Genomic DNA, 25,098 nt, shown 5'->3' on the forward strand with positions numbered 1-25,098 from the left:
CTCTGTATTTTTTTATTTTTTATCTTTGATGAGTCAGAGATCATGAAAAAGTAAGAAACGCTCACTCAAGCTTGCTCTTGCCTGCTCCCAAAGTGGGAGAGACAAATTAGATCCACAAAATGTATTTACCTGTTGACAGTATGAAGCACAGTGAGAAAAGGACGAGAGATTTAAAGTATATTGTAAGGAATCAACCCGTCCCAAAGGCTGCACATCACTTCAATAGAGCAGCTTTGCGTTGTGTATTTGTTGTGTAGCTATTTGGTCCTTCTGTCCTCATTTGTCTTCAAACGCTAATTAGTTTCTCGACAGCAAACCAGCCCATTCTTCCCCCCTGTGCTCTTTCACTTGCTTGCGCTAATCCTTTTGTTTGGGGCTGAGGGGCCCAGGCTTTCACTAACTAACCACGTAGCACTGTAAGGATTGGTTCGACTCAAGAGTGCCCGCTGAGATCTCGTTTTCCATCCGCTCAACTTGACTATTTCTTCTCTTGATTTTCTTGTCTATGTTTATTATCCAGCACTGTCTTGGTTAGTCTTGTTCCCTGTCCTCGGGGCTTGAGGAAGGCTATCTACGCTGTTGGGAACATGCGCTTTTGGAGCTCGGCTCCATGTTTGGTGCTCCTGCTGCATCTTTGTGAGCTGGGGAGAGTCACAGGAGGTAAAGCACAGGACCGGCAGTATCTGCCGGAGACTCTTAGGACTTTGGGTCTACCTTTGGGGAGTGATGAGAAACCTACACTCCTGAAGAACAGGACTGGTCTACTGATCACTAAATTGCTCCAGGATGTGCACTGTGCTGAGAGGACAGGCTTCACACAGGACATGTGTGAGAAAGTAAGGCCAGTCTTATTCTTTTTATGATTCTGTTGATAATCACTTGACAGTACAGTACGGACTGTGCTGTATTCATTTCACATTCCAGGAAAAGTACAACGCTTTGCAGATAAAAATTATATTTCCTCTATCAGCCTCACAAAATGGACTTCGGTCTAGACTTTGTTTAGGCCATTCTACCAGAAAAATGTATTGATCAAATTCAGGGGTTTGGGACATTTTCTGTTGGGAACATTTTTCTGGAAGTCTTTTGTGGCCCACACTCAACTTGTAAACCCCTATGATCCAGCACTTATAATTTCACTAAGCAAACCGAGACATATGAACAGTAGATTAACAGAAATTATCAGTTTTTCATTAATATTTGGACTCACAATAAAAAAAAATATACCTTAACAAATCCACTATTTAATGCAGTTTTGAAAGATTTACGAATGCATTTATCAGACTCACCTAATGTGACTCTTGGAACTGTTACCAAGTCTCATTTGCCTTATTAAATGACAGTTTGCAACTTTTCTCCTAAACAAACGGATGCTTGCAAAGGATTTGGCTTCATCACAACCAGTCAGCTCTGCAGTCACATGTAGTCCTTCAAAACCCCTCCCTCTGCATGACGCTTAGGGCTTTTTGCTAATTCACAATAAATCCTGCCCTCATTCTATTCTTTCTGTCAAACAGGGATCTCATAATTGTTGATTGTTTTAGTATTCGAACTCTAAGGAAGCTCAGAAACTCTCATTAGCTTGCTTAGGCCTGTGATGGCGCTCCAGACTACCTTAACTCAAAGATTTGTCATCAATTTCACATTGCAATGAAAACAAAAAAAAACAAACATAGATTATCAGTTTATCAAAACCTTTCACTAGCTTGACTTATGCTGAATTTTAAATACTTAAGTCTTCACTCTTGGTTTATGTTTGTTTTATTTTAGTTAATGGCTGAAATGCAAGTGCGGAGGCTTGAGCACTTGACCTCTGTGGGCCGTTCATGCTGAGTGGCTTTAACGTTGCTCGGTTTGACCTAATAAAATGGATTTAGAAGCGGTGCATGTTTGGCCAGTTGGGCTGTCAATAGGATTATGTGCCTTTTGTGCCTTGAAAGTAAGATTTTGAATTCAATCAAGCAAATTCCTCTGCAGATTTGGACTAACAGCAGAGTTTTACCTACTTTGCAAATATTTTAGACATTGTTGGTGAGTCAAACTGAGCTTTTGTGTTTTCTTCAAAAGTAGCAGTGTCCTAACACTGATCAGGCTAATTCTTTAGATCAGAAACTAAAACAAAAACTTCATGGCCTGACGGTTTGCATCTTTCTTGTATTTCTCCTTGCAGTGCCTGACACCAAACGTGGCCCTCTCTGTGCTTGACGATGACAGGACTGAACTGACAGAGGAAGATTACCACAAGATCTCAACTGTCCTGCTGTACTACATAATTAACTTGAAGGATCTGTGCGTTTCAAACATCGGCCCTCCACCGGCCCTTCCCTCCTCGTCTGTGAACCTGCAGTTCTATCTGCTGCATTTCACCAGCCTGAATCCAAATGAAAACCATCAGTTCCTGTCACACAGCGAGACAGAGAGAATTCTGCGGCTCATCAGCCAGCACTACAATCCCTCCAACAAGGACATGCGCGATTTCCAAGTAGGGAAACTTGTTGTTTTTTGTTGGGGGTCTTTTTTTAAGACAGATGTATGTTATCAGAATGGGTGCAAATGTCTATGTAAATAATTTATCTTTGATTTCAGTGTATTCATTCAGCTCGTCTTCTCGAAGAGGTGGATGTAGATGGAAATCCTGGTGCAAGAGTGGCAGACGTTCCCAAAGTAGCAGCAGCTATAATCAGCAACATCCTGCAGGGACACTGCTTTGCACCGAGGAGCCTCCCATCCCCCGACTTCTTCATAGATTACATATTTCAGTCGCTAAATTGCTCTAATAACCTAGAGATCGTAGGTAAGTGAAAGAAAACGCCATCATGTCACAAGTTTTTACCTTATGCTTTTGGTTAAAAGAAAGTACACTGTTTCAGTGCAAAGTAGTCATAGCTTCAATTTTAATGAATGTATTAATTAACTTGTTATATGTTAATTATAGTTATATGTTAATATAAAACATAAGTTTCAAAGGCTTTCATTCACTATTATATTTAAAAAAAAAAGAATTATGTACAGTTTTGACCTTTCTTCTAATTACCTTCTGCAATTCCCGTTGAAATGGATATTTTCTTCTGCGCCAAAACCTCACTGATGGTGACACATTTTTATTTCACTATTGCTTGGTGTTGATCCAGATTTGACCGCTTCAGTTTAATGCGTTTATTCGTAATTGTTTTGCCCATTCCTGTCCCCTCTTCTAAGACAAATTTCTCCCATCTTACCTTCTTATTCACAAATCTTTTGGCGTCATGCAATAAGTTTGAACCAATGCTGCATTCTGACCATATCTCTACCCAGACCTGGAAGAGCTGCTTCATCGGTTAGGTGATGGAAAACCAATGCACTCTTACAAACAGAAGAAGACGGGCATCAAACAAAGTTCACATTTGCTACAAAACTTTAGCCACAACACTGATGGAGACTGGACACAGGTGATGTTTAATATCAATAGGGCAGTATCGCTTTAAAACTGATTTCAAATACTTTAATCAACTTGTTGTTTTTGTTCTTTTTTCACCCAACTAGGTGTGTTTGTCAGCCAACCAGTTGGTGGATATTTTTGCTCTTGACCCTCATTTATCCATTTCCAAAGAGCAATTCCAGCAAATTTGTCCTGCCATCGTTCAGCAGCTGCTAGGCAACGCCTGTGGGTCACTACAGCAAAATTCGAGAGGGTCGGTACCTACTGCTATTGAGAGTAAGCCAGTCCTATAATGGTTCATTTCATAACATCACAATCCTTTCAAATGACCGATTTTAAGTTGTAAGGTTGTTTAAAGAAAAAGAATAAAACTTAACTATAATGAATCTGAAGATTCAACAGTGTAGCATGCTTCTCCTTTTAAAAAATATCAGTCTGACTTATTCTACTTCCAGTATAATTGGTAATACCTTCAATATTTTTGGTAAAATAGCACACATTTTTAATTTGAGCTCACAGATAAAGACAGTAACTGAATAAATGCACCAGGAATTTCAGGTGATTGGAATCATTAGCTTGATCAATTCTGACCAGGCTGGTTTAATACTGAAAAATTGATTCCTCTTCCAGTCAGTCAATACGCCACACCAATGTTACCAGGTGTCGCTGAGTGAAAACTCGGTGTAAGCTGTTTCTCCAATGTAGGCAAAAATATTTTCCCTCTTTCAAATTGTTTAATTTTGTAATGCGTTTTTAATATGTTATACCTTTAATCTAGACAGAGTTTCCTCCTTCCTGTAGAGTACGGCTACAGCACAGCTGCCGTCCTGATAATCACAGTTGGATCCATGTTCGGGATCTGTCTGCTATTCTTCAACTCCTGTCAGGAGACCTACACGCTCATCCTGCAGCTGTTTGTGGGCCTGGCAGTGGGAACCCTCTCAGGTGACGCTCTCCTGCACCTTATTCCACAAGTAAGAAACCCCTGAAGCATTGGAAGGGCCCTTCCCACTGGATCGTACCTGCGCCATGACACAGAAACGTACGGTAAATCAACAACAGAACGTGGATGAAGTTTGCAGGCGTCTCTTTTTATGTGCAAAGCAGTACGAGAGCTTCCCAACTTTGGCACCAATGAATCTGTAATCCGTGTATCGTTTGTTCTCTTCTTCTGACAACCAAAAATGAAAAAGTGATTGTTTTTTAATTTGATGCAAATTTCAATTCAAAGTCTATAGATTGTGGGACATTTTGCAGACAGGATGGTGTTGGTGGTGGAATTGTTAAGACAAGAGGAAAAAAATTGTGAGTACTGAGAATGAAGTAAGGTCAACAATGTTCAAATGGTATGTTGAGATCCAGGAGACGATTCGATAGTTCAAATCCAGTGCAAAGGGTCCCTAATAATCCAAAACACATCTTACTTGTGAATTAAATTTTAAATTTGCGTACTTTCATGTCCTTTACAGATTCTTGCCCTACATGACAGCACTCATAGTCATGATGATGTGCTCTCCAATGAGGATAAAGACCATCTGTGGAAGATCTTGGGCTTGATTGCTGGGATTTATGGATTTTTTCTCCTTGAAAGGACATTTTCCTTTTTAGCCCCTTCTCATGGTCACGTAAGAGTTTTGTTTTCTGGAGCCTATATTTCGGATTTACTGACACAGAGAAAGACACTTCAACCACAGATTATCACAGGAAAGCGACTAAAACGCTGACTGATTTCTTTTAAATAAGCTGTGTGAGAGTCCTGCAAAGACAAACACTTTAGTCATGACTTTGCATGTTGAGTGATAATGGTCGCCTGATGTTCTTTTGTCTGCAGGGTCACTGCAGCGACCTTCCCCTAGACCTGAACTGTAACGGTCAGTCTCAGAGGAGCAAATCCATTTCCACCATCCAGTTGGTGAGTCTCATCGCAGCCCCGAATGAACTGACGGGTAGTTTGAGGACTCCTGGCAGAACCCACTCATTCCCGTTATCTGCCCTTCTATTTACGTTTTTGTAGAACAAGAGATGGGATACATGACAAAGCAGCTCAGAAAATCATACTGCAAAAGTTGCAGTGAACAAATAAACTCAAATAAAAATAAATATTTGCTCTATTAAATTCCCCTTGAATCCTTCCTCCTCTGTTGTTATGTAATTGTAGACGTGAAGCAGTGTGGGAGGGAGTAAAGAAACACGGCAAGTAGGATGTTGGACAATGAAGGATTACATTTTCCAGAGAGCTTGTATTGAATTGAAAAGAGGCCTTTGAATGCCTACTTGAAAATATTTTTGGACAGACACAAGTCCAAAAAAAACCAACAAAAAAATAAAACAAAGCATCAATGTTCAGGAAAAAAATCTATATGTTTACTGCACAGATACTCTTTTTTTTTTTTTTAAAGAAAATATGTTTTGGTTCATCTTTGACGTTCAATTCATTGTGGTTGAGTTTGGAATCTCAGACTTGGATCAGATGAAAGAACAGAGAACTTTGTTTAATTTGAAAGTACTTCATGCTCTGAAAACCGATACTCTAAATTTATATGTAAGTCATAATCAATGCTTGGAAACACTAACTTTTTTTCCCCCTCTTTCTTAGACTTCAATGTGTGTTGGAAAACACATTTAGCATAGTCAAAGTCCTGCTAAAATGTGATATCAATAAGTACATTAAAATATTTTGCAGGTACACGTCACAATAAAAGCATGTTAACGACTTGGTATGTTTTGTTTTACAATCTGCTACCAAATATACATTAGCAAAGATTGTCCGGTATAAAACACATATTGAGAATGAATCATGTATGCAAGTGTTTCTGGTCAGAATAACTGCCTTCTTCAAAAATAAAGTGGTGGAAAAAAAAAATGTTTTAAGTAAACAGAACTGTATATAATTTCACATCAGTCAGTTACTTTAACTGTAAATGCTTAACAAGTTCGATTCTCAGCACGTGTTTCACACAGGAAGATCATTAGTGAAGCACTGCCTCCAACCTCTACCATAGAAAACATCAATTTTGGAAATAATAATAAAAAAAAAACCCAAAATAAAAACAGAATCTTTATAGCTAAACATTACATTTACTTACTGTTTTGGGTTATTTCAATCTGATCACATGACATGCAAATATTTATAGAAACTTGAGTGAGTCAATCAAAGTGTAACATGTTTTTAATATTTTGAAATCAACGTATAAAGCACATGGAGACTAAAATGATAAAAAATAGTATGTGAAAGATGTTCAAATATGGGAATTTCCTCCCTTTGCAAGTTTGAACCCTCCTTTTGCTACCAATGCGTTGCCATGTTTTTCTAGTCTAGATATTTAAATATTAGAGATCATAACCCCTGAAGTGACCAATTTAACTCAGTGATTTATTGAAGACAAATAACCACATTCCTGACAGTAAACTATAAGCAGGTCACAAAAAGGGGTTCAAAGAAGTTGAAGGCCCAAAGGAAAGCAATTAAAATGTTGAGAGGTTAAAAAAAAATCACCTCAGAGCTCGTAATAAATGTCTCCGTTTTTTTTTAGGGTTCAGTGGAAGATGTAGAGGGCTCAGAGATTTATCCTAAATGTACAAATACAGAAAGCACTCCTGGACAGAGTAAGTAAAACAACTAATTCAGAATGAGTCAAACAGTCCTGTGCTGTGTAATTAGTAATTTGGTACAAAAGAGCAGCTGTCTGAAGACCAGCTGTAATTACACACTCTGTGTGTCCAGAACAAGGGGTTCCTGTGCTGGCTGTGATGGTAATCGTGGGAGACAGTCTTCATAACTTTGCCGATGGCCTCGTCGTCGGAGCGGCTTTCTCCTCATCAGCCGAGACCGGCATGGCAACCACTGTGGCCATTCTGTGCCACGAGATCCCACACGAGATGGGTGAGGGGTCATTATTTCTGTTTGTCCCCCTGATGTTAGAGAGCGGAAAACAATGTGCAGGAGTGACCAAAATCTGCTACTTTTCTGACTTTAAGGGGACTTTGCGGTGCTACTCAGCTCTGGGCTCTCAGTGAAGACTGCAGTGCTGATGAACTTCCTAAGCGCCCTGACGGCTTTCATGGGCCTTTACGTCGGACTCTTTGTCTCGTCAGACACAGATGTGCAGCAGTGGATCTTCTCCGTCACGGCTGGGATATTTCTCTACTTGTCCCTGGCAGAAATGGTAAGGCATTTTCATGTGCTCTAAATCTGATGCTCAATAGATTCTGAGAAGAAAAGGATTAACATACTGTCTTATAAATAGCCCCTGGTAATGAGGTGTACAAAACCCTTAAATGTTTTTTCCTTTGATAATTTTTTTTCAACCACAACACAAATATAATTTAAAACAATTGACATAAATGCATATCTAAAATGTTGATAGGTTTGCAAATAGGTCAAAAACGTATTCATTTCCCTAATACATGGATAATGATGTTGCAGGATAAAACCTGCTTTGATAGTGCAATGAGATACATCCGCAAAGAAAACAGTCTTGTAGAGGCTGATGAAGTTTTTTGTGTTTGCCTGTTTTTTGGTTTTATTGGATATGTCCCACAATGTTGTGGTGATTTTTATAGGAACATTATGGTTACAGACACACTAGTGTCTGTGAGCATATTAAATGGTAAAGAGTGAAAACAATTCACTCTTTACCATTTAATAATGTTATTTTGGGTTATAGAAACCATGTTTCATAACCTGAACGTAAACTTTGGTTTACCACATTCTTAAACAGCAGCTTCCTCTTGAGATGGTATAGAGAAAACATTGGATTAGGCAGCAATAAGAAAATTAGAGCCAATTGTTGTTTATTCACACTGCTTGGTGTTTGTAGTTTAACCTCTTATCTTCCCTCTGTCGCTAGCTTCCAGAGATGAATCGAGTGAAGACCAACAGACCATTTGCCATGTTCCTCCTGCAGAACCTTGGTTTGCTTCTGGGCTGGACTTGTCTTTTGTTGCTGGCGCACTTTGAACACAAACTCAAATTTTAATTGCAGCTGTCACGCAAGATTAAATTGCAGCAGATGCTGACTGTATATTTTCATTTTTTTTTTGCTTCTAAGTTAATGATTAACTAACAGATACAAGCCCCACTTCCTGGAGAAAATTGCTCAGTCACAATGTAATAGAAAATATGCTTGATTTTCATGAACGTTTGAGACTCGTTTTATATTCTTGATTCATATTTTTAACCCCTTGATTTTTACTGTTGTTGAACTACATACAATGCCAGTCACTGTTATTCAAATAAAGTAATTAAAAAAAAACTAAATCCGGGTTTCCATTATCGCTTTCATTTTTCATACTTCTTAAAAATGCAAAGGAACTCAGAGTAGTCATGCTTTCACACAAAACTACTGGCAACAAGCAAAACTTGAAAGTTTTCAATAAAGAAGGACCCTCTTTTTCAGGCATTGATGTTTTTTTTTCCTGTTTTACAGCTATTTATAAAACTCTGTTGTTATAGTTGTTTCTCTCATCTTCGACGCTTTGTTCTTTGTTTTTCCGAGGTCTCTGTGTGATCCAATATGAGGGCATTTCCACCCACCTGAGCTACTCGTTTTCTCCATCCACCAACCTGGGTGACTAATGCCTGATACTGTACAAACACACAGAGTCCGACCCACACAGTGCAAAACACTCTTCAGCTGTCAAAGTGGGCCTGCAGGAGGAGGAGGAGGAGGTAGAGGACAGCAAGATGAATAGATCAGCTGCAATAAAATAAGTGAAAGATAATTTGACCATAGAACTGAATTTGTGATAATCACATACAGTGAGTGGGCTAAAAAAAAAAGTTTTCTTTCTTTCTTAATCAGTCTGTGATTAACCCTGTAATCTTGTTTTTTTTTGTTAAACTGCACAATCAGTTCCATCGGCGGTGCTCTCTGGGATTATTTCCCTATCATGTCAGAAAAAGCTGACGCCGTTTACTGCGGCTTCCCGATCAGTGTCCAAACAATGGAAGGAAGTCCACAGCCTTTTCTCCTATTCTTGCAAAACTGATGTTGGTTTAGAAAGTGCCAGCACTCGTTGGCATTTCCAGGAAAGCACGGACCATGTGCGTTGTGTGTAAGTCTGCACTTTATCAGTGAAAAAGACTATTTTTTTGGCACGTGTGCATCTTTTCAAGGCAACCGATGCCAGCATGGAGGAAGGAAGAGCTTTCAACTTGGGGCACATTGTTGTGCAACGCTGTCTATCCTCGCTTTTCTCAGCAGAGACCTGACGGAAGAGTTCAGCTGCAAGGGCACGAGAGCGCACAAACAAGAGAGAGCAGAGAGACAAGGCAGGAAACATAAAAAGATTTTTTCTTTTTTTTATTTAAACCACATCAGTGGCCATAATCCTTTGGATTTGGATTTTTTGCATTCAGACAAACCCGCACAGGACCAATCCATAATTTTCAGCAGCAAAAATTATTTCACACCATCTGTGAGATTTGTGTACAGCAGATTTTTTCCCAGCCCTTTTGTCAAAGAATTGCTTGTTTAACCTTTTTAAGAGTGTGAAAGTCGCAAGTTGAAAACAAAACAGCGCAGAAACAAGACTGGTTGATTTGTGTGTGATGTGTCGTCTGTAACCTCAGGAAAATGTTTGTGCAGAAGTATCACTTGGCATGTTAATGGTTTTCCAGATAGACAAATAGATAGATACATAGATGCTATCCTGCTATTATCACAGACTGAGTCACAGAAACTGCAACAAGGAAACCAACCTGAGATATTCTGTGCATTTAGAAGCAATATAATGCAAATGCACCGAGAGCCACCAGAGGGCGATGATGCAAAGAGAATGCAGCAGCTCTCAGCCGATCTTCACAGAGCTGCTCCAGGTTTATTTGACATAAGAAAAATAAATTATTATACATTTAACTCAACAAGAAATGTTTGCTTTAAATCATTTACATCATGTTAAACTTGTCAGAAAAATACATGTATATTTACATGGATTTTGGATGAGAAAATCAGTTGTCTATGACTGACATTTAGTTTTACATTTTATCCATCCATTTTTTTTTTTACACCCTTGTCCCTCAGTGGGGTCGGGAGGGTTGCTGGTGCCTATCTTCGGCTAACGTTCTGGGTGAGAGGCGGGGTACACCCTGGACAGGTCGACAGTCTGTCACAGGGCAACACAAAGACACCCAGGACAAACAACCATGTGCACACACACACTCACACCTAGGGGCAATTTGGAGTCATGTTTTTGGACTGTGGGAGTACCTGGAGAAAACAGACACATGCACAGGGAGAACATGCAAACTCCATGCAGAAAGACCGGGGCCGGGAATCGAACCCAGAACCTTCTTGCTGCAAGGCAACAGCTCTACCAACTGTGCCACTGTGCTGCCCCCGTTTTACATTTTAGTATGAAAAAAAAACTAGCTAAACTGTATCATGTTTGTTTTATAGAAAAATAGAGTAAAGAATAGATTTCACAGTGAACAAAGACAAAGTTTAGCCTCTCTGTATTTTCTATTTATTGTGTGACTGTTTTGTATGATATAGGTCTATCGTGGTGTGTTGTACATGTAATTTTGAAAAAATTTAACTCATTTAGATTAATAAAATAGTCATATCTGTCACACTGTGATCTGAAAAAAAGAATGTTTTTGACATAAGCAATAGGTTGCTTAGTAGCTGGACATTATAATACTGACAAACAGTTTTATTTTTTCTTAACTGGTTGGACCCTGTCCAGATCAAAGACTAACTGAGAATAAGTAAGCTAAAAAAATGATGCTCAAAGACTTTCAAAGACACAGATACTGCCTGAGTCTGTCATAAAACATTCTTCTCAAACTCCTGTCCTCAAGGGACAACCCTTAGCACACCTGGCTCCAATATCAGCTCATTAGCAGCGTTCAGTGGAACTCGACTACATGCTAGCACCTTGTGTTTAGAAATGGGGTCCAACCGACCCCACACCCGTAAAACTTGTATCATTTGCCAGTCCTCAGTCCTCACACGCACAAGGGCTAGTGAGGCTTGTTTTACCATTTTATTCAATGTAAAGGACAATGGACACATCTAAAAGTTACAGGTCTCTGGACTTGAAGGACTGCAATTTGAAACCACCGCCATACAGTCTGGGAAAAACGTCTTCATCCGAAAGTACAAGTGCAAAGGACTTGTGTAGTTTCAGCGGAAGAGGAGTGACAATTTAAAAAAATAAAATGTAACATTTTAAATTGCATATAATTTAAGCCGTATTTTACCTTCACTTCCACATTTATGCACTACTTTGTGTTGGTCTGACCGCCACATAATCTCAAAATACGTTGAACCTTGAGGACATATTGTGATAATATTAATACTATTGCTTTCGGCGCAATACACTCCCGCGGAAACAATTAAGCATTTTTGTTCCCTGTAAACGTGTCACTCCTTGACGCGGCTCTTTATAATCTGAAGAATTAATGTTAAACTTGCCTCTTCTGGAGGGACTCTGTGATTTAAGTTCATCCCATGACAGTGTGAGGAGGCTGGGCGGTGGAGGACAGGGCGCATGGAGCGGCGACAGCAGCGCGCGCGCGCTCTCTCTCTCTCTCTCTCTCTCTCTCTCTCTCTCTCTCTCTCTCTCTCTCTCTCTCTCAGCCCGTGTGGGAAGGAGAGCGCTGCTGAGGAGGCTCTGTGATGCTGAAGGCTAAAATAAAACAAGGAGTCACATCATCACCGGCATCGGAATCCGAGTGGCTCCTCCTCTAATCCTGCCGAGTCAAACTTGAAGATTGGCGCTGAGAGCTGAGCAACAAGCAGCTCCTCTCCCCTGCTCGGCACACACGTGTTAGGCATGCGCGTTTGCGTTCGTCTCGGTCGCAAGTGGGGTATTTCTCCAAGAAAAAGAGGGTCCCTCAGTGTTTTTATGAAGTGGTGTAATGGTCGTCAACAATAGCCCCAAAGCTAAAGCAGAAAACCCTCCGGAAAGTCACATGGAGACTCTGGAACACCCGACTCTTCAAGTAAGTTGTTTTAATTTAAAGTAATTTAACTTCCTGCTCTTCATAGTGTTTAACGAAAACAAAAGTTTAGACGGTGATAACAATCTAATTAACAACTCACCTGTCTACTTCCGTTTTTCTTATTGGTGAAAACGTTCTTAAATTAAAATACTGGCGATGTGTCAAATATATTTGTGCAATACATCATTGATTGTGTGCCATTTCTTGGTCATTTATGTTGGATCACATTTTCTGTTATTCGTTAGTTTATTTATAAAATGTTTAGATTTTTCCACTGCTTCTTTTCGTCTTCACTCTACAGGTTTTTTTTTTTACTTATCTGTATTTAATCAATTTTAGTTTGTTTTTCACTTATGTAAAACACACTTGCAACATTTGTCTGTTTGAGAAGTGCAATGAAAACAGTCTGGTTATCTGACTGGTGAATGTTAATGGTTCACAACTATTATTTAAAATTCTGGTGAATTTTAGCTGCAGGTTGGGTTATCCTCTGTCTTAATTGATATTCTGAGTAGAAATGCATTTCACACCCCAATAAATAAATAAATAAAAAGAGGTCAGCCTATTCAAAAAGTTATTACTGCAATAATTACTTTTTCTAGCCAAATTGCACTGTTAGATTAATCTTAAAATTATTCATTTTCTAGATTTCAACTCTTCCTCCTAGTTTGTTCATATGTTTGTGACATCATTTTTTTCCCCCCAAATTTCTTGAGTTTTAACAGTTTAGTTGATTACCGGTATATAATATTTTCTGCGGTTGTTCTCATGACGTTTAGCTGAAGTGGGGCTGTTGAGGAGCAGCTCTCTGTGTTCTCGTTTTATATGCATATTTAAACATGTCCCAGGGGAGTGAGCTAGACTGAAAGGCAGGCTGGAAATAAATGTCTGTTATTCAGTTGCTAATGACAACATATGAGCATTTGCGCTCCAGGCTACGTTTCCAACCCCTTCATCTTACTGCGGAGAAAGTGGACCACCCACATAATTGCCATCATTCTGTGAAATTGAACGAATGCTACACCTGAGAGAAAGCAACTTTATTATTGAGTTAACAACGATTTGATGGGCTATTTAAAATAGTACGTGTGAGACCACATCTGAGGACAAACTGTCAAGCAGTTACCTCTGAAGATGGCATTTTCTGTCTTTTACAGCTGTTTTTGGTTTGTCTCTTTTCATTTTGTTGGAGAAATATTTCTTTAAATATGTGTCATTTTGTCTCTTCAGACTCAAGGCAAAGGAGCCAGGAGAAAAGGTCGGTTCAAAGGATCCGACGGCAGCACTTCTTCTGACACTACAACAAACAGCCTTGTTCGGCAGGTAACTACGCCATTAAGTTTTATTTTAAAAAACCCTCTCGACATTTTCAGTTTGCATATAGTGGGAACTTTTGATATGTGCTTTTCCAACACATGGGAACAAGTTTCCATTATTTTGTACACAAACTTTATTTTTATCACCATTAATTGGGTGCCAACTTGTTTTCACTCCCCACTGACCTGCAAAAACTCACAGAATGTAAGGCAATGGACGGACGGACTGATATAAGTTTGTATATAATAAATCTGCAAATACACATTTAAAAAAAATCCATAGTTTCCTTGTGTTTACCCAGAGCGGAAATCGGATTCCTTACTTTTTCCGGGCTGCACAGTAACCCCGCACTTCAGTGAGATGCACTTTGATGTCTTGTATACATTTTCTTTTCCTTTGGAGTCCAACACTTGTGTTTGTGTGTGTCTGAGTTTTTTTTGTAAACAAATTGACAGCAAAAGCAATTCAGCTCAAGAGCTCAACCTCAGTCATCATCATCCATCACGGAGAAGATGTGCACAGCAGCGAAAGGCTTCTGTAAACACCTCTGGGTACGTTGTGTTGAGTGGAAGTCTCTCGTCTTAGCTGCATTCTGGTGTGGCTGAAGCTTCAGCTCAGCGGTTTGTTATAAAGCAGACCCTGAGAGGAACATATTTAATGAGCCTGCTCTTTGTTGAGCTGACCTGCAAAGGGACAGGACAGGTCGGGATGAGGATGCACACTGCTGAATAGTTCTGCCTTTTTTGGAGGAGGCATGGGTTGTCTTGTCTTTGGCACGGCGGCGGCAGAGAGACGGGAAGCCGGAGCAGATCAGAACAAAATGGCACCTCCTAGACGGCCATCTGCTTCGTCTCAGTGCTTCAGAGAAGCTGCTTAGTAAGAAATTGCCGGATTGTACCACCACCACCCCTGGGAGCTCATTCCCATTCCCACAGTCCTTTTCCTAAATGAGGATTTTCCCTGCAGTCGGAGTCGTCTCTTAAGCGGGCAGTGATTGGTCATCCCTTTGCTTTCTTACACCATCATCTAAAGAGAGATGTGGCTGTTTATTAGCACGGGGATGTGAAGATGAGGTCAGCGAGGACCTTGTATGCTGAACAAAAATATCCTCCTTTACATATTTGCTGCAGGACGATCCCAGAAATAGCAAGCTTTCCCGTAACCTCCCCTCTGTTTGGATAATAATGTAAACACTGTTATTCAGCTGTGGTGGCAGCTCTGACCTTATTCTTCCTTTTATTTGTTGTGAATTATAGTTCTCCTTTCTGCACAAAGAAGAAAACACAGCACAAAACTTACACCGTCTTGGATTGAGTCACACAAATCAGTCTTCTTGTCTTTTTTGATCGGCGATATAACAACTTGCCAGTAACCAGGAGTTTGGAAAAAATGTTGAACGTTCCTGCTTCCTGTCTGACCTTTTATTTCTGCACTTTTATAAATGTTTCGGACCTGTAGGTGTCTTCGGAACATCTCATAAGCGTCGCTGTTTGATCGATCCCCTACCGCCCCAAGCGTCGGCTGCAACTTCCGCTAACTTCTCACGAACAGCTCCTGCAGGACAGAATTACTCATGCCGAGAGACAAGAGAGCTGGTTGCGAGAGAGAGGATGAGAGATGCTCCCTGTGGTCACGGCCCGATGCCCTGGGGGGAAGCATGTAGGAGGCTGGGAAGGATGCAGGGCCATGCCAGACATGACTGCTCAGCCGTGGGAGTAGCGGGGTCAGCGTTTAACTAGAGCTCGCCGCTCCATTGAGAGGGGAGCAGGGCAACACTGACTCAGATTTGGTAGCAAATGTAAACATCCAGAGATAAATGGTTTGATATTTTCGTGGAGGTGGATTAGTTTTGCTGTGGAACTGTGTGCTTTGCTAGCATCTGCCTGTTTTTAGATGTGCTGAAGGGCTTTAGTCCGTTTTGCAGTGTAGTTTGCTGTTTAAATCGAGTCAAGCTTTGGCAATCACTTGTCAAAGTGCAAGATACCAGAATGTAGCCTGCGTGTTACTGGCTTGCCCATCCATTTTTTTTAAGGTACCTTGTTTCAGTTTTGCACACTGCACAAATATTTATCATGGACTCATAATGAAGTGTTGTCTTTATACTTGAAATCTTGGAACCAGCAGGTCCCGGGTCCAAATCTGGGTTTTACAGAGCATTCATATCCTCTCCTGGTACTCCAACTTTGATTTTCCCTAAACTGCTTTCAAAAGTGAGTGTGTTTGTGCATGACTGTGTGTGGGGTTTGGATGGAATGGCAACATGCTTCTCGATTGATCGATACCATCGCTTCCCTGACAAGGACTATGTTGGTGCTGAAGGTGGTGGGCTCAATTCTTGAGTGTAAGTAAGAGCTAATAAAAATAATTGTCACCAACTTTACTACAATGTTTTTTTTTGTTTGTTTTATTTTAATAGGTTCAACAGTATCAAGAGCCATTCTACATTTTCCCTCTGGTCAGTAAAATGTCACCAATGGTCTGTTGAAGCTGTGAAACTTATAGAAAACCTGAAAAGTGACTGTGAGCAGTAAAAAGGCTAAAATTATTTTAATTTTTGGATATTTCCTGTACATTTACACTTTCAGTCAATTAAAAAACAATCACCATAATGTTTATTTAGTTCATTAGTGAAGCGTCTATGTCACATAGATTAATTACAGTTGGTGTCGGTACATCTGACTGTGTGGACAAGTTCCAAGTCCTACTGGAAAGTAAAACTCACAAGAAAGCTTGTGAGCAGAGGGAAGCATGAAATTCACTAATGTGGCAGATGGCTAGAAATGATCAAACTCAGCAGACATCAGATATGACATGGCCTCCTCTCGACTCTTCCTCCTGGGTTTTGAAGTTTGATTTTCATATGAAAAGCATAATTGACTTCTGTCTCTTCTTTTCTCTTTCCCCGAAGTAAGATTACTCTAGTGTTGTCTTTGATTCAGTCAAGGAATGTCACATTTGTATATTCGTAGATGGGTCTGCAAACAGCCAGCTTTTAATTAGTCTTGTGTAATATTCAAATTTTTTTGTGAAATTACACTTGCTGGCAAGGAAAAACTCTGGCAGTGCCACAAGTTAGCTCTACGCTACAGCAGTAGTGGCAATTATGCAATATTCAGGGTTTGCAGCTCAAATCCTTAACTGTGTAAGTCAGATATACGTAGCTTCACATAGCTGTTGCTCATAAATACTTGAATCCTTATTTGCGATCAACAGTGGAAACTACGATCTACCCCTCAGACACACAGTCAGTTTTCTGTAGTGGGTGAGTCCATTAAACATTACACATCTGTAAGCTAATCTATTTTCAATTTCTACTTTTGTATGAAGCTTCCTGAATCTGATCTAGACTGTCATTACAGTAGAGACTCTCTTACAGCAGAGCTGACAAGACAGAGAGCCAGAAACGGAAGAACAAAACAAACAAAATCCAAACAGATACTTCGCTGTACTGTGACCCATTAGATTGTTGCCCTTTGCAGTGATTAAGAAAATGACTAACCTTTTAAAGCAGAAAAATGTTGTCATGTCAGTCTTTTTAAGACTGTATTTATCTCTGTTCATTTATTTACTTCTGTCTTAAGATGCCGGTTTGTCTGCGCTCAACAAATCGGGTTATAAATACAAAAGTTTCATTCAGACCTTATATTTATCAATAAGTCATATGCTGTGATCTTTTTAGTTTACACCATAAGCAGAAGTAGAAATCTTGCGTTGATTATATTTGCTTTATTTCAGGCTTTATTTCAGTAATTTACTAAAATACTCAATTTTCACCCCTATTCCTCTCCAGAAGCATAACAACCCCCCCAACAGAACAAGCAGCTATTGAGGAGCTTTAGCCAGTATAAATGAGGATACAGAAACGCAGTTCAATCAGTGATTTTTTATTTTTATTTTTATGTAACTCCGAGCGTTACGTCATAATTAACCTCTTGCTTCTTCCCACACTTATGTAGATGTAAATGATTGCTTCAAGTTGCCCACTTCCACTTTCTGTTGCCCGCCTCCTCCTTCTTTCACTCCATCTTTTTTACAAACGTCTCATGATTCCATCTACTGCATTACTGCTGTGTAATTTTACTTATTGTACCACATTTACCAATAAACGTTGCTCAAACGTTCAAATGACAACAAAAACACACTTTTTGTTCTTTCTTTATGAGCTTCTCTCCATCTTCTGGACTGTGTTTACTCCAAATGGTAATTTATATTCTGTGATTAGAAGTTAATTCCTCGCACCAAAATCTTTGTGGATTCTAGAATAGAAGTAAGACGTCTTGAAGATGCTGTGGACGCTTTTATCATTTGTCACAGTGGCACAAGACTGACATCTAGTGGTAAAATATAACATTGCTGGTATATAAACTGAATATCGTAACACCTTGAAATGTGAATGAAACCTACGTTGCGTAACCTGTTCAAACTCGTTCCCCTGTATACAAGATGTCATACAGTTTCTTTTGTTTTCTTGACTCGTGTTGTTGATGCGACGTAATAGGATTGAATGCACTTGTAATGCTTTGTGCAAGCTTCCATGTGGAGGATACAGTTGGTCTTTATCAGTAAAAAAAAAAAAAATCTTGATTCACTTTTTAAAGTTGATTAAAGCTCTCTATTATTTTTTTTTTGGTTCTTCTTTTTAATAGAATTCTTTGCACAGTGATCCAAATTTGTGTTTATCTTTTGTTGGATCTACATCATCTTGCATTTTTTCCAGTGTTACCACACAGAGCCGACACCCATCTTCGGTTTCTTCTGGGTTGCAAACGGCTCTGTTAGCTTTGGCTTCCTGCACTGCTGGGCAAGAGCCAGCAGCTTGGCTAATACAGCTTAGTCCTCCAGCAGTTCAGCATCTGGATGGGGAAAGAGTGCTGCGAGTCAGAGGAACTCACTGTGGTTAGCTGCTGATTGTATTCCTAGGTTTTTGTGCTTACAGCTTTATGTCCAAATCAGTTACTTTCAAAAGGGTCTTTGTGGAAGTTTACCGTGAAATATCAGACCTACAAAGAGTGATTTTAAATATTATTTGGAAGCAGTTTCATAATATGACGAATTTGTAGCCTCTACAATATGTTTGAATTGAAAATGGCTAATCTCTCAATGAAATTGAGGAATTTTTGAATCGGTTTGGGATTAGATTAAATTATTTACTAGTCTAAAAATTATTAGCTGGTTGCTAGGTTACTGCAGAGCTCCTGTCTTTGGTACAAATATGACAGGAGGAGAATCATTGACAATTTGTTAATATCTAGGGAGCTCTTAAGTCTCTGTGACCTAAAGCAAACATATTTGATCCAAAAGTGTCTCATAGGAAAGGGAAGCTAAACATAGTTTTGAGGGCAAAAGTTTAATCTAATGAAACTCTGAAGTAAATGCTTAGAGAGTTTTGTTTATTTTCATAAAACTTTTAAAAAAAAAACTGGGATAGTTGCCGTTTTTATCTTTTGTTTTCATCCAGAAAAATCTCCCGAGGGAAGCGCTGACCTTCTTTCTTGTTTGCCTTATATGTGTCAGTCAGAGGAAAGAGGATGTGGGGAACATCATGAAACAAACAGTTTAACCTAACTGTTTCAAAAATAAAATAAAAAAAATGGTGTTGAGAGGTTTGTGGGAGTGATCGTTGCAGATCAGAGTTATGGTTTGTGAATAATTCTGTGATAATTCCAGTTGTGATGCTTCGATACTGTGATCGGCTTCAGATTCACATGTAGCCGAGGTCGGTGATGAACAGCTGATCTCGGATGAGCATCTGATCCATGCCAACTCGAACGTCGTTGAAAATCTTGGTTGGCGAGGGTGAACTTCCCATGCAGGTTTTGCTATTGCATCCTGAAGAAGCAATCTGGAAACCCAATGAAGGCCAACGGGATGAATTTTCTTGAATACAGTAAGACACAAAGTCAGTCACAGGAGGATACTTGCAGCATAGTGACTAACGTTAGATTGCTTCAACCAAGTTGGACAATCTGGCAACACCGAGAAGTCATGCTGGTCCTCTAAGCTTGTGGCCTGATGAGGTGATTGGAAACACTCGAGTGGAGCCCAGAAGGAACAGCCCCACTCTTATGAGGAATTAGCAGCACAGGGAAAGGAGGGAGACACCGAAGTAGAGGACAGCGTAGGAAAACAAAATCACTTAATCGTTTTATGACAGAAATTAACAGATTTTTAGTACGTAGAACAAAAGTGAGCGTGAGAGAAATCTATTGGAAGCACAAGGGGTTATTAAAAGATTTTTGATTAGTTTTTTTTTTCTCAAAGTAGTCCTTTTATAAGGCACTCAAAACTTGTTTGAAATGTGTAATGAGCAACTTTGTTGTGCTTGGTATGAAGTTTGTAGACTGCTGTTAGACCATTGAGGCAGCTTTTGCACTTTATGAAGAATTTTTAGGGGCTTGGGACGTGCTTAACTAAGCTTAATTTGCCTAATCTACTCAGTATAATAGATGTTGGGAGGGGAAAAAAATGGCACTGTTTGAAGTTTAACTTGCTGAAGTTCTTGTTGGAACTTGCTATGTTTGCTTAAAAGCTAAATCAAGAAGGAATGTTTATTTACTACTGTCCAGCTTGGAAAGTTTCATATTTTGTTTTTAACAAGTTTTTTTTTTTTTTAAGGGGTTCAGTCTTTAACTTGTCAAAATCTCCATTAAATGAGAAATCTAGTAAGATCAAGTTGTTCAGAAACATAAACAAGATTTTTGGAATTTGCCAGTTTTCTGCCACTTCATGTAGTGTCATAGAAAACAGTGGAGTTGCTGGTTCAGACCCAAATACATGTCACCTGCCCTGCCTGCTGGTAGTGGTCAGTTCAATGGTAGCTCTCCACCAGCGGTACACAATGGGTGAGTGACCGATCATACTGAAGCGCTAAACAAGTGCGGGCTATTGCCATTTATCAAAACATTTCAAACAAGCTGCTAGAAAAAAACAAAGTCTATGAAAAACACGTTATGCATAGAAAAGCGAGAACGTCTCGCACTGATCCATAACGAGCGTGTTTAATTACGTCGATTTGGTGTTTTTAATCAGAAAATGGAGTAATTTAATTAACTTGTTCCCATGTATTAAAAGCCTGCTCCTGCTGCCTGGGTGATTAATTGATGCTGTCATGATTGTACAGAGAGAAATAAACACATCTTAGCTGTTTTATTACTACCATGATTAGACTGAGTTTGTTTATTGTATGCAATGAGCAAAACCCAAAGCAGGAGTAAATGCATCGTTTAAGTTCTTAAAAAAAGAAAAAAAGAAAATTGTAATTAAAATGAAAGCTTTTTTTATCTGTGATGTTGCTCTCCAGAGTTATTATTGGCACCAGTTGGTGACTGATGATTATGTCTTAACAGTGACAGGCTCTGACAGGTTAACTGATATATAGTGCTCCCCTCTCACTGTAAGGTCTGCAGTTCTGCTTATAATGACGCCTTTTCATCACAGCAGACACATGTCAGCCCATGAAGTATTGCTGCAGGAAGCTTTGGCCCTGATGAACGACGTTGCCAAGTTCCTGTTGGATTCTGTGTTCGTCAAGCCTGGAGAAATATATAGATACTGATATACTGTCATGGATGAGCACGGACTGTCACAGCTGACGGTGTGCGTTTTGTTCACTGGTGATGGAGGAGAATTCCTCATAAGAAAAGAAATACCCAAATTCGAGAGAGAGAGAAAAAATCTTACTTGTTTTTATTTTCTTTGGCAAAAACCACAACCTACATTATTAATGAGGAAAACTGAGTTGAACTCAAATTAAACGATCACATCGCAGCCTAATTCACTTGCGCATAATTTTTGTTTGTTGTTGGAAACAACAAAACATTTTTAGTTTTCCTATTTTTTTAAAAATACGCCTGGAATGATTTAACACAGATGTTCACATTAAACAGTGTATTTGATTAATAAAGATTATATTTTAACATCCCTTCAAATTCCAGTTGCAAAAACTGAAGTACCAAAGACGATCCACTCATGAACAGGGAGAAAATACTCTTGTCCCGGTTTAGAGTCCAGGACCTTCTTGTTGCAAAGGCCAACAGAGCTCACAGCTGAGCGTTTTCAGTAGCTGTGCTCTGAATTTTGATCGCTTGTCTTTCTTAAGTTGCAGTTTATATGGCAATGCCACCTGCTGGCCCTGAACGGGTTCCGCATTATTATTAGGTAGCCATTTATTCTTGTCTGGATGGAGATTGTTGCTTGAACTTTAGATCAATTTAAATACAAAGTAGACAGTAAATTCTGAGAAATGCAAAAGGCCTGCTCTCAGGCTGCCTTTTTATATTGAACGTCAGATTGTGTGTTGGCACAGAGAACGGAGATCATCAACTAACATGTCCATGATCAAGGGTGAAGTAACTGATATCAGACTAAGACAACATTGTAACTCTTTTTTTTTTCTGCTTATAATTAATTTACCATATCTGCCTTGTTTAAATGTTGTTTCAAAAGCATTTATTATTTATTTCTTATCAATAGTTGGACTTTCCATGAGGGATGTACCAGAAACTCCTCGACTTGCCGATACCAATTTTAGCCACTTCCACTTTCATTTTATTACAGTGTAAGAAAATGCAAAACAATTATTCAAATATTGTTTTCGAGCTTTCATGCTCTGAGTGATTATTGATTATTTACTGTATGTGTATAAAAGAGCAGTTGCTGTAACACCAGAATTTATTAACATGAAAAACATGACAAGATGGCAGCCACCTCCAGAACTCTCCAGTAATGCGAAGCAATTTCTGCTTGCAGGTGAATTTTATTTTTTTTGTTAGAAAATACACTGGGTTGCTGTTCTGCTCATGATCAAAGTTAATTTAAGACTAGCGCCTGATTCAAATTTATGAGGTGATTTATTTATGGAAATATGCATCTTATTGAAAGTATAAGTAGATAAAAGTCTCCTAAAATTGAAATTTGTTGTTGCAATGTTTCAAATTGGATCAATTTAAAGGGGGTAGGTATACTTTAGCAGAGCTCTGTATGTCTTCAAGCTTTGAAACGAGGAGAGAATGAGTGATTTTTGTGTTTCACTAACTAACCATTAGAAAGTCTTTCATTTGGGAGGAAAGACAAGAGTGTGTGTGATTAAAACAGATCACACCAACAGTGCTGCTACGGTCGCAACTGAAGTGTGCAAATGACTTCCCTCCGGTGCATAAGCGTGGACGGGCTGCAGCTCTGCTCTCTTCTGCTCTCTTTGTAACATCAAGGCAGAGTCCAGCCTTTTAAGTCACCACGTCTCGTTTCAGTCCGGCCCCATCATCCACACCTGAATGCATGAAAGCTGTTGCATTGCAAATGAGAACCGAGTGATGACACAGGCGCTATCTGGGGACAAAAAAGTAACTTTACGAAGCCATTGTGTGTGCGCGTGTGCGCATCTGTATGTGTATAAAGCTTTTAAAGTAAGAGCAGAGTTGTGAACCAAAGAGGCGTAGTGGCTCGTACATTGGTCTATCAAGGACACTTGGAACTCCACCTCCCATGCTGCTGAGAAGAAACTTGTGTGCAACGAATGGGTCAAAATCTACTTGCAGCTAAAACAGCGTGCCAGCCTGCACAGCAGTGCTGCAGAGGATTTGGCAGCACAAAAGATGTGCTGGAGCGTGGACAGATTCTGGAGTGGGGTAAACAGTTTAGGCGTGCACCTCGCTGGCGGACGGCGGGAGCCCTGCTGCAACAGTCTGGAGATGGGTCGGCAGGGGAGGATCACAATCTGACTTTCTGAATCATCCGAACTAGGGGGTGGGGGGAGTGGATGAGGTGGAGGGGCTGGTGAGTAGGACAGTCCTGTACTCTCTTGTCTCACTCCTGCAGTGTGTGTCCTTGGCATTTGTGTGTGTGTTTCGGTGGTCCGCAACGCTGTGGATCAAGTCTGCACGCATGGATCGAGGCTGAGCGTCGCAAACGCCTCTGCCTGATGGGGAGTCTGTGAGACGGCCGCCCATTCCTCCCCTCCCTGGTCCCCTTCATGCCGTGCTGTGGGCTGGGCCATCGCCGGAGAGCAGAGCTTCCATATGTGAGTTTGATGCTCTGATCCTGATTCATCCGGGGGGGATCGCGAGGAGAGATTAAAAAAACATGACGAAGGCAAAAGTGGGCATCCTGTGCAAATTAATAATCTGTTTTCTTTCAAATAACAGTCTGACATGAGGTTTGCTGTGTGAATAATTTATTGGAGAACATGCTTCAAAGCACCAGCTTTCCTTCTTGATTTAATCACCGCTCTGCAATTTTTAGATTGTATTCTGAAAGAGTCCAAAATCCTGCATCATTTAGATGAGTTTTTTTTTTTTTTGCACTTGCTGTATGCTGAAAATTTCCAGCATTCAGCCAGACATCATAAATGTTTAATTCTGTGTTTATTCTAGGCTTTGCACGGACAACTGAGATGGTGACATGTTTGAACACAATGGCTTCCAGTTTAATTATTACAGAGTTGACACTTTGACTTTATTGGCCACTGCTGGTTTATTGTTGTTTGTTTGCTGGTGTCTAAAATTAGAAATGTCACACGGCAGTGTGTTCCCAACAATCATTCTGTAGAGATTTGTACGCTTAAATCAGCCTTTCATCATTTGAGTAGATTCTCTTAAGTGCTTTCACTTGTACTCTCTGTGGGAAGAGATATTTTCTGCTTCTGTTTTCTAAACTGGAGCTGTAGATGCTTTTCAGCCAATGCTTTTCGACTGCAGAGAAATTGTTCACACTGTTTAAGTTCTCCACTAGATGGCCTCGTTATGCTTTTTAACTTTATACTCGCATGAGAGCAAGTGTGCGCAGTGCAAAGGCATCAACAAAACTATTCTACACAGACTTAATTTCCCAACATTATTGAGACATTATTACATTTTAATAACGCTGAATTTTCTTAACATATTGCTTAAAATGAGTCATTTCAACATTGGAGACAGTAATTCTTTGAGTACAGGAACACTGTGTTCCCATCACATAAAACGGGATAACAAAGCGCACATGGATTCATACTTGGTTTTTAATTGTGCTGTTTTGTTCAGTTTTATCCTACACCTGGCTTTGGGGTTTGAAGTGTTGGAAAGGCATGATAGACTTTCAAAAAGACTTTAAATGTAATGGCGCCATTACTGCTGTTCTGTGTTTTTACTATGAACATGCAATCTGCTTTAATCAATAAAATTACTAATAATTACATTCTTTGCATACAGTCTTTGATGCACTTAAAATGTTAATATAAATGTAACTTCTTGTCCAGTTCAGGGTAAAAAGTAAGGATGGAGATTTTTTTGATTTTTTTTTTTAAGCTTTTCCCCTCATGACTGATCACTTATTTCTGTCCTGCAAATAGCATTAAAGTTAACTAAATTAATGCTATATACACTTGAAACCAGATGAGAAATGAAGTTGAGATGGTCCCTCGAATCACATCTTTGGGTCA

General features: G+C 39.6%; 2 protein-coding genes across 4 annotated transcripts in view; both read left to right on the forward strand.

The window, feature by feature from the left end:
- The first annotated feature begins 386 nt into the window (after nucleotides 1-386).
- On the forward strand, nucleotides 387-8,673 carry LOC103456875 (zinc transporter ZIP12). The gene is made up of 12 exons (XM_008396702.2): nucleotides 387-836; nucleotides 2,171-2,482; nucleotides 2,587-2,794; nucleotides 3,295-3,428; nucleotides 3,523-3,694; nucleotides 4,220-4,392; nucleotides 4,888-5,043; nucleotides 5,250-5,330; nucleotides 6,952-7,024; nucleotides 7,143-7,301; nucleotides 7,397-7,584; nucleotides 8,269-8,673. Exons 1-12 carry the CDS (start codon nucleotides 588-590, stop codon nucleotides 8,395-8,397), a joined length of 2,034 nt encoding a protein of 677 aa, XP_008394924.1. The 5' UTR covers nucleotides 387-587; the 3' UTR covers nucleotides 8,398-8,673.
- Nucleotides 8,674-12,049: 3,376 nt separating this feature from the next.
- The window catches only part of cacnb2a (calcium channel, voltage-dependent, beta 2a), a 71,110-nt gene continuing 58,061 nt past the window's right edge, over nucleotides 12,050-25,098 (forward strand). The window contains exons 1-2 of one of the 3 annotated variants that reach the window (XM_008396703.2): nucleotides 12,050-12,368; nucleotides 13,599-13,691. In XM_008396703.2, the coding sequence (XP_008394925.1) occupies nucleotides 12,285-12,368; nucleotides 13,599-13,691 (177 nt within the window). In that variant the 5' untranslated portion in view covers nucleotides 12,050-12,284. Of the gene's footprint in view, nucleotides 12,369-13,598; nucleotides 13,692-23,206; nucleotides 23,704-25,098 lie in introns of those variants that run through there. The other 2 variants (XM_008396706.2, XM_008396707.2) reach the window with 2 other exon arrangements.

This window comes from Poecilia reticulata, linkage group LG20 (genome assembly GCF_000633615.1).
Source record: "Poecilia reticulata strain Guanapo linkage group LG20, Guppy_female_1.0+MT, whole genome shotgun sequence".
In the NCBI taxonomy this organism is placed as follows: domain Eukaryota; kingdom Metazoa; phylum Chordata; class Actinopteri; order Cyprinodontiformes; family Poeciliidae; genus Poecilia; species Poecilia reticulata.